General features: G+C 41.8%; 1 protein-coding gene across 4 annotated transcripts in view; it reads left to right on the top strand.

Moving 5' to 3' along the window:
• The window catches only part of NEDD9 (neural precursor cell expressed, developmentally down-regulated 9), a 232,541-nt gene extending 223,799 nt beyond the window's left edge, over window positions 1-8,742 (top strand). For all 4 annotated transcript variants that reach the window (XM_021009864.2, XM_078153609.1, XM_021009863.2 and 1 more), the window contains 3 exons: window positions 607-1,848; window positions 3,838-3,927; window positions 6,281-8,742. In XM_021009864.2, coding sequence (XP_020865523.1) covers window positions 607-1,848; window positions 3,838-3,927; window positions 6,281-6,790 — 1,842 coding nt within the window. In that variant the 3' untranslated portion in view covers window positions 6,791-8,742. The remainder of the gene's footprint in view (window positions 1-606; window positions 1,849-3,837; window positions 3,928-6,280) is intronic.
• The last annotated feature ends 1,336 nt before the right edge of the window (window positions 8,743-10,078 follow it).

A 10,078-nucleotide genomic window follows, 5' to 3' on the forward strand; every position in this document is an offset into this window, starting at 1 on the left:
CTGTTCACTGAGTGTGGCTCCCTGTAAACTTTTGGTTATTTCCAAAAATCAAATCCGCCTTCAGAGGACAAAGATTTTCCCCCGTTAAAAAGATTCAAAAGAATGTGCCCCAGACTTAATTCCAAAAGACATTTCAGAAATGTGAGCCATTGTTTACCATCAAAATGTGTCTAGCCTCCCAATTGGTTATATCCCAAACAAAAATGAGGTGTTTGGATTAGGAAAAAATGAATCCAGTTTGAGACCCATTGAGGGGTTGGTAGAGCCAAGTAGAGCTGGAAATACCTAGATCTCAGGAGAGAGGTTAGGACAGAAGATACAGATCTCACCATGATCCACATAGATATAATAGTTGAATTCATGGAATGGAATGACTCGCTGAAGGAGTAAGTATAGTGGCTAAAGGAAAAGTAGCTCATAAAATATTGCAGGTGACCTCACATTTGGGCACAAGAGGAGCAAAAGACTCCCTATGAAGGCATTGTATAGTATATGTTTACTTTTCTATTGTATCTGGTTATTTTCTCTGCACTCACAGAAGTTGGCTGAGTAAATTACACAGTTTGGTACATGCATGTCTGACTGATTTCTCCTTGTGTGTTTCAGGTTTATGCCATTCCACCTGCTTCCCGAGATGAAGTAGGATTAAGAGAAAAGGAATATGATTTCCCTCCTCCTATGAGACAACACCTAAGACCAGAAGTCAGACCTGAGGGGGTTTATGACATTCCTCCGACAAGTTCCAAGGCAGTAGGGAAGGACCTTAACGTAAAATACAACTGTGATGCTTCAGGAGCTGCTGAGCAGGTATCTCAGAAACACCAAAGCATTCTTCAAAACCACCAGCACACGCACCTTGGACAACCTGCAGCCTCTCAGAATGATGCGTACGACATCCCGCGAGGAGTTCAGTTTCTTGAGCCACAGCCAGTGGCCAATGAAAGATTAAATGCCGAAGAAAAAGATGGAGTGTATGATGTCCCACCACAGAACACACAGGAGACTAAAGGGTGCCAGGATGTGACAGATGGCATGAATAGGCTCTCTTTTTCCAGCACAGGCAGTACCAGGAGCAACATGTCCACCTCCTCCACGACATCAAAGGAGTCCTCATTGTCAGCCTCACCATCTCAGGACAAAAGGTTGTTACTGCTGGATCCGGACACAGCCATCGAGAGACTTTATCGGCTTCAGCAGGCTTTGGAGATGGTTGTGTCCAGCCTTACCGCGCTGGTCACCACTGATTGGAGGTGTTACGGCTACATGGAGCGGCACATCAACGAGATCCGCACAGCAGTGGAAAAGGTAGAGCTGTCTTTGAGGGAGTACCTCCATTTTGCCAAGGGGGCCGTAGCAAATGCTTCACACCTTCCCGAACTCAGCTTGCACAACAAAATGAAGCGAGAGCTGCAGAGGGTCGAAGACTCCCACCAGATTCTGACCCAGACCAGCCAGGACTTGAACGGCTGCAGTTGGTCCTTGAACATTCTAGCTGTCAATAAACCTCAAAGCAAGTGCGATGACCTTGATCGGTTTGTGATGGTGGCAAAGACAGTGCCAGATGACACCAAACAGCTTACTACCACCATCAGCACCAACGCGGAAATGCTCTTCCGGTCAGCCCCGGGCAGTGTGCGGCTAAAGAATGGGTCTGAGAACGTGACCAGTGCAGCTGACCACCTGCACACGGGTCCACAGACCCAGCTGCTCCATCCCGCTGACCACAAGGCCCAGCCCTATTGCAAGTCACTGCCCCCAAGTCTAAGCAAGGACCAGCATCCTGACTGCAATAGCAACGATAGCTCTGAGCGGAGCTGGATGGACGACTATGATTACGTCCACCTGCAGGTAAGGACACCGGGCCAGTCAGGCACTGTATCTTTTAGAACTGAAGGAGACTTTCGAGATCATCTGGCCCTCATTTTAAAGATGAGGATACTAAAGTCCACGGAAAGGATGTGCTATAGGCAGTGGCGTTCTAAGAGCCCTGAATTTGTTGCCCACTGACCTGTATTTGAATCCTGGCTCTGCTATTACCAGTCTGACTTTGGGCAAGTCACCTAAACCCTCTGGGCCTCAGTTTCTTTACCCATAAAACGAACGGGCTGAAATGGACCTCAAAGGATCTGAACGGTTAGTGGCTCAGTGGATAGTGCTCTGGGCCTGCAGTCAGGAAGACCTGGGTTCAAATCCGACCTCAGACACTACATAGCTGTGGGACCCTGGGCAAGTCACTTACCCTCTGTCTATCTCTGTTTCTTCAGCTGTAAAATGGGGATGATAATAGCACCCACCTCACAAGGTTGCTGTGAGGATTATATGAGATAATAGTTGTACAGTGATTAGTACAATGCCTTACACACAGAAGGGAAGAGAATAAGAATGCATATAATGCCCACTAGTAGGAACTAAATAAATGCTTGTTTCCTACCTTCCTATGGTTGATGTGACTTGCCTAAAGTCACACAGCTAGTAAGTAGCAGAGCTAGGATTTGAACCCAGGCCTTTGGACTCTTTAAATACATTGCTGTTTTTATTAAGGACAGCTAGGTAGCACAGTGGATAGAGCCAGGCCTAGATTCAGGGAACACTCCTTTTCCTGAGTTCAAATCTGGCTTCAGATCCTTACTAGCTGTGTAACCCTAGGCAAGTCATTTAACCCTGTTTGCCTCAGTTTCCTCATCTGTAAAATGAACTGGAGAAGGCAATGGCATACCACTCCAGTATCTTTGCCAAGAAGGCCCAAGATGGGGTCATGAAGAATCGGATGTGGTTGAATAATAATAACTACAACAACTTTCTGTTAGACTCCATTGTTTCCTTTCCAAGAAGATCTATACCAGCGGCTGCTAAAGGAAAGATAATACTAATAATGCTAGCCTAAGTAGCCTGGCTATACTCATGTAATGGAGGCCTGGAGTAGAGGTCAGCAGTCTTGGGTTCAAATCCCAGCTCTGCCCCTGACCAGCTCTGAACCCTTGAACAGCTCACCTACTCATAATTTCTCTCATCTTCCTAACACAAAGAGGAAGTTGAATCTCTGATACTTTTCAACTCCAGAATTGTTGTTTGCAGTCAGCCATTGCCTTTGATCTCACCCCTCATCTTAGGCACCTACCCAGTGACCCAGAGGATCGCCTCTTCTAACTGCTCTTTTCCATGGAGGTATGTGTTCATCAGCAAGGGAAACAACAGCAGTATCGCACCTAGTTTTCTGGCCTGTTTGTTCTGCAGGGGTCACTGAACTTTGACTCCATTCAATGTGAATTAGGTTTACTGTGTTATTTTGGTACTTTTCACCCTTGGCTTATGGCCATCTCTAGAACAGAGCCAGATGAGGAACTTCAGGGGCCCAGAAGTAAGTTTTATTGGCCAGATTTAAACTTGGCCTCAGAGGTCAGAGTCATAGGATTTTAGAACTTAAAGGGACCCTAGAAATCATCTCATCCAGCTCCCTCATGTTACAGATGGTGGAACTAGGGTTTATGAGGCCAATTTGAATCCATTAGAGAAGAGTATTGGAAATGGTGCTTCCAAGAGAGGTTTGAAGGAAGTCCAATCTGCCTATCAAAAAAGCTTGTTAGGGGTCAGAGAGCACAGTACAGTGTGTGGAAACTGGTTTGTTTCCTCAGCATTAAGAGGGATTAAGGCCTTGGGAAGACTGTGGCTGAGGGCCAGGTTGACATTATACTGTACCTATGTGCATAGGTGGGTGTGTGTGGCAAGTAGCCACAGCAATGGAAAACAAGGCAATATTTACCCATTTGTCAACTAAATTGTTAGCACAAGTGAATCATGGCAGTGATGTAATGGGTCTTTTCTCTTGTAAAATAACAGGGGAAAGAAGAGTTTGAAAGGCAGCAGAAAGAGCTTTTGGAAAAGGAAAATATCATCAAACAGAACAAGATGCAGTTGGAACATCATCAGGTAAGTTGAGTCAAGGCTAAAAGCATTTCATGGTGCCAGGAAGCTTTCCTGAAGACCAGCACAGATGGGACTTTGAAAATGGAACATGGCTATCCTTCCGTGGGGATCTCAGTATATGAAAGTTTCCTGGCCCATGAAAGGGCATAGGAACAGATAAATAGATGTTAGTCCTGGCAAGTCAGTGCTGTTCTCAATACTGAGAATACAAGCAATTGCTCCTGGTTTAGGGGCTAAACCAGTAAACTAAGATAGCAGGGATTAGAGGAGGACTTGAGAAGATTTCTGGACCTTCTGGTACTAGTCAGTAGTGCAAATGCACTAGGTTAGTGTTTCTTATACTGTGCTGCATGGAACTCTGAAACACCCTAAGTTTTTTTTTTTGTTTTTTTAACAAACCTTATGTTTGTTTATCTGTTTATTTATTTATTTTTAACAGTTTTTATGGTTGTTAGGGCAGCTAGGTGGCACAGTGGATAGACCACCAGGCCTGGAGTCAGGAAGATTCATCTTCCTGAGTTCACATCTGGCCTCAAGCACTTATTAGCTATGTGACCCTGGGAAAGTCACTTATCTCTGTTTGCCTCAGTTTCTTCATCTGTAAAACGAGCTAGAGAAGGAAATGGCAAGCCACTCCAGTATCTTTGCCAAGTAAGCCCCAAAATGGGGTCACAAAGAGTCAGACAGAACTGAAAAATGACAACAAAAATGTTGTTTATTAACAAGCATTAAAAATAAAAATTTTAGAGGGTTTTATTACAAGAGTTCTTTTATTTATTTATCTGTTGTATCTGATGCCTTTCTTTTTGTCACTAACTTGGGAATATATATGCAGGGCTATACTGGGCAAGATTTTTTTTTTTGGTTAGGCAGTGGGGTTAAGTGACTTGCCCAGGGTCACACAGCTAGTAAGTGTTATGTGTCTGAGGCCAGATTTGAACTCAAGTCCTCCTGAATCCAAGGCCAGTGCTCTATCCACTGCGCCACCTAGCTGCCCCAAACTTTTTTGTTTGTTTGTTTGTTTTTGGCGAGGCAATTGGGGTTAAGTGACTTGTCTAAGGTCACACAGTTAGTACATGTCAAGTGTCTGGTCTGAGGCCGGATTTGAACTTAGGTCCTCCTGACTCCAGAGCCAGTGCTCTATCCACTGCGCCACCTAGCTACCCTGTCACAAGAGTTCTGCCAAAGTTTTGTTTATACTGAAAAACTGGAAAAGTTTGAGAACTGCTCACTAGAAATTGTGTTCTAATCCCAGTTCATCCAGTTACTAGATGTAGGTACTTAGACAAGTCACTTAACTTCTATCTGAGCCTTAGTTTCATGAACTGTAAAGTGAGGATTTTAATAATGCATTGGCTCTGCCTGCCTCTTTTAAGCTGTTCTAAGGTACAGATGAGATGCTCATAAGCCTTAAAGCTACAGGCATGTAAATTATTCTTATCTTCACAGCTTTCAGTTATGTTTGGCCACTTGACGATAACTCTGGAGCCTTCCTGACCTTGGGAAACAAGTCTAGCTTAGGGAATCCAAGTGACAGATTCCCAGAGGTTGTTAACTGTTAGTTTCCTGGGGAAAGGCTGTGTGGTCTTCTCCCTCTGCCACCATTTTCCCGCTGTGGGAACTTGAACAAGTCCCATAGCTTCAGCTAATGACTTCAGTTTTCTTACCTGCAGGCAAAGGGATGTCCACGTTGGTTTGGACATGTGCATGCACCAAGGGTCATCAAGAGACTCGGTGAAACCATTAGAAGTTACTGCAAAACAAAAGGTGTAATGATAATTCTCATGTTAGCCTCTTGTTAGCAAGAATTGTTTGTTTTCTATGTATTGACTCATGGTAAGATGGTGGACGATTCTAGATCTGTAGATAGGTTTGGACAGAAGACATGTAGAAAACAAACAGGGGCTTTTATCTGAGCATTTTTAATGACCCTTGTAAAGGCATTTCCTAAAGGTGGAAAAATAATTGACTCAACTGATACCATCACTGGCTTCATTAGCGATTCATATGCAGAATATGAATTTTTAGTTCATTCCAACATTTATTCAGCACCTGCTATACACCAAGGCACTATTCTCCACCCATCCACCCTCCTTACTTTTTCTCTTAAGAACTGCATTATCTTGTCAGACAGTATTTGTAGCCTGAGAGTTGAAGAGCAGAATGATAACATTTTAGAAATGCAGGTTGACCTTAGAGATCATCTAGCCCAAGCCATCCATTTTACAAATAGGGAAACTGAGGTCCAGAGAACTGAAGTGACTTGCCAAAGAACCCAAATGTCCAGTGCCATAGTCTTTCCATTCTACTACATGGTATTTTTATAAATAAAGCTTTATTTTTTTTTCCTCCTCAGATCAGTCAGTTCCAGCTATTAGAACAAGAAATTACCAAGCCTGTGGAGAATGACATTTCCAAGTGGAAGCCCTCTCAGAGCCTCCCAGCTACAAATAGTAGTGTGGGCGCCCAGGACAGACAGCTGCTTTTCTTCTACTATGACCAATGTGATACTCATTACATCTCCCTTCTCAATGCCATCGATGCCCTGTTCAGTTGCGTCAGCTCAGCCCAGCCCCCAAGGATCTTTGTGGCGCATAGCAAGTTTGTTATCCTAAGCGCACACAAGCTGGTGTTCATTGGTGACACGCTAACAAGGCAAGTGGCCTCCCAAGAGATCCGTAACAAGGTGATGAACTCTAGTAACCAGCTGTGTGAGCAACTTAAGAACATCGTGATGGCCACCAAGATGGCGGCCCTACATTACCCAAGCACACCTGCTCTGCAAGAAATGGTGCACCAAGTCACAGACTTGTCCAGAAATGCACAGCTGTTCAAGCGTTCATTGCTGGAGATGGCGACATTCTGAGGGGAAGAGGGGAAAAGAGACTGAGGGGGCCGTAGAATCAAACTGGAAATACTGTCTGGCTTATGTAAATGTTATCTATTTTTGTAGATATTTTATATGAAATATTTTAAATATGTTTTATGAATTAGAGGACGTTTAGACATTCAGGGAGTTGGAGAGGTAAAATTGTTATCACTGTTTGGTTCTTACATATACATTTGTGTATCTAAGATAGATATATATAAACTGTACATAAATTTGATCACGTTCTCATATGTGCCTATGGGAGCATGTAGATATGTATGTAACACATTCCATTTAAAAAAACATGAATTAAGAAGCACCTTATTATGCATCTCCAAAGTGCTACATCTTCACAGAGAACCTACCAGATGGTTCTGATGACACTCTACCATATGAGGTAGGGACTAGACATTTTCACTGCAGTGTTTGGGAACCAGACTGTACCCACAAGTCAATCCCTTATAATTAAGAGGACAATAGTAACTTTCTCTTTCAGTTGAACCCTTTCCATAATTTCCCTCCTTTCTCAATCCTTATACCAAAATGCACTGGGTCCTCTGAGCAGGTAGATTTGGTAAACAACATTTTTATAAAATGTGTGTCAATACATGAGCTATTATTTAAGGTGCTAAGGAGGAAAAGCAGCTTAGTCATTAGAGGAGGTAGGAAGAGTGTACTTAGAAGTAATTTCTGGCTAAGAGCGGGGGGTGGGGGGGTATTGCTAAGCTGAGAAGAAGCCACAATAAAGACAAGTCACATGTTTGCCCACGGATGTTTCATCATTTGCATTTATGAAAGAGTCAGCTGTGAGATTTTCCAAAGGTCTTGTTTAAATTGAAAAACTCTTTGAGGAGGGACATATACTGCATGTATGCCTCAAGTTGTAAATATCTATGAAAATAAAAATGGTTTCATGTGCCATATGACAGTGGGGAAATATCTGACATGCAGATTGCAAACTAATGCTTTGCTGGCTGTCACCCATTGCCTAGGTGCTACTATCTAACGAAAAGACTTTTGAACACTAGATGGTTTCTGGGCCTGGTGACCATTGAGGTTCACATCACCTTTGACAATGGAAGACCTTGCTAATTTTCCCCAATGCTCACACACCACCACCAACTCAAACCTAGAACCAATTTCAGCCTTAGGCCTCCCTCTCTTCCTTCGCTATATCTCTGCTGACTAACCTCAGTCTGACCAGTTCCAATGAGACAAGACACTGAGTCACAGCTTTCATGCATGCCATAGACTGACTATAAAATTTAAATACTGCCATTACATCTTTTGGCCATAATACATGCCACAAGTCTGAACAGATTCACTGAAAAGTGGAGTGGAAAAAATGGGGGCAAGCAATGGTTTTATAAGAGTTTACTGTTAGGTACGCTCATATTCTGAAGTCAAGAGGCATTTATCTAGGGTATGTCTATACAGTGCCTTGTTCATTCTTTTTATTCTAGCCTATGTCAAAGCATGCTCTTGCCTTGCAATATATGCTTTACTGAATTAAATTTGCTTGTTTTGAACAACCAAAATGTTGGAATAGCAAATGGAATTAAGAAAGACCATCCATGATCAGAAAGAAATAAGGTGAATTGTGGAGCTTATCACAAAAGTACTTTGAAAAATAGCATCTGTTGTAATGTTCACAGTTGTGCTCCATCAGAAGAAGAGATGGGACATTGAATGGCCATCTTACAGATGAAACAAGAGGGGCTGACATCAACAACTTGAAAATAATTATAACACAAGTATATCTTTGTGGACTTTGTTGCTATAGATATGTTGTATATTTTTAGGAGGTAACAGGTTTGTACTAAGCTACATGGTGATATAAGTTTTCAAAAGGAAAGCCAAGTTGTTAAATCAACATCCTTGTTTTTGCTATCTTTTATGTAGAGACTATTTTTAAATCATTAAATTTTTTAATCTTTTTTTTATACCAACTAGATTTTCCTTTGCATGTTTTCTCTGCCACAGAAGTAGCTGTTGACCTGTATTGACATTTCTAAGGAGAAAATTTAACTTGAGGTACTTTTTTTCTGTCTATACTAAAGACCTCAATGTTCCAAGGGGGAAAAAAGTCAGGTTTTTGTTTTATTTTGTTTTACTACTTCAAAGTAGATTTGCATCTGAAAAAAATCCACATCTCTTAGTTGGGATACGTAATAAAACATCTGGAAAAATTCTTCAACTTAATTCCACAAATATCTATTAAGTTCTACCACGTGCGAGGCATTGTGCTAGTCAACAGAGGCTACAAAGACAAAAAAAAGTGGCATAGTCCTCACCCGGGAGGAACTTATATTCTACTGGGGTTTTACAACATATGCATGATATAAGTTAATAAAAAATATATACAGGCAGCTAAGAGGCACAGTGGATAGAGTGCTGGCTCATCTTCCTGACTGCAAATCAGGCTTCAAAACTTCCTAGTTATGTGACTCTGAGTAAGTCACTTCACCCTCTTTTCCTCAGTTTCCTCAACCATTCCAGTAACTTTGCCAAGAAAACCCCAAACTGGGTCATGAAGAGTTAGACATAACTGAAACAACTGAACAACAAAAAAGCAAACTACTTGGAGTGGAACAGAATGAATAAAAGTATGAAATAAGATGAGAAAAGTAGGCAGAAGCCAGATAGTGGAAGGGGAAAAGTTTATTTTAGAAATGCTGACAGACTTGTTCCATTTTCCATCTGTTCTTCTAGTGTCATATGTTCCTGGAATGATTTGGCTTCATTGGGTCTTCTACTGAGCTTTTGCGTATGTCCAGATTCCAAATAAGTGTTGTCCTGAACCTCTCAGATCTCTCAACTTGACAAGATCTCTTTGTCCCCTTCATTATGATGATTGATTTGTATTGGTTAAGCCTCAGAGGAAATACTGATAGACAGTGTTAATGACTTTTCCTTTCCATTTCCTATTTCCTCAATATTAATATCTTGCTTGAATAGTTCAGGTTGGAGTTATAGTAATTGAATGCAACGTTTTCCTCTCATCCTTTCTTCTAGTTTGCTGTCAACTTTGTTCTTTGCTCCTCTAACGAGTAGATAGCTTAACTGTACACAGACATCTGATGCAAAATGATACCCACATCAGTAATCAGTCATTTCCTGTCAAGATATAATCAACATAACTCTAGATATGCACAATCATTTGTGTAGTATAGCTCAGTAGTCAGCCAACTTTTATGATTAGAAATTCCTATCAGTAAGAGATTTTTGAGCATCACCCCAGTATAGATATATTATTTATGTTATATGCATGTACTACTGTACTAA

Source organism: Phascolarctos cinereus, unplaced genomic scaffold (assembly GCF_003287225.1).
Source record: "Phascolarctos cinereus isolate Bilbo 61053 unplaced genomic scaffold, phaCin_HiC Scaffold_4;HRSCAF=312, whole genome shotgun sequence".
Lineage (NCBI taxonomy): Eukaryota > Metazoa > Chordata > Mammalia > Diprotodontia > Phascolarctidae > Phascolarctos > Phascolarctos cinereus.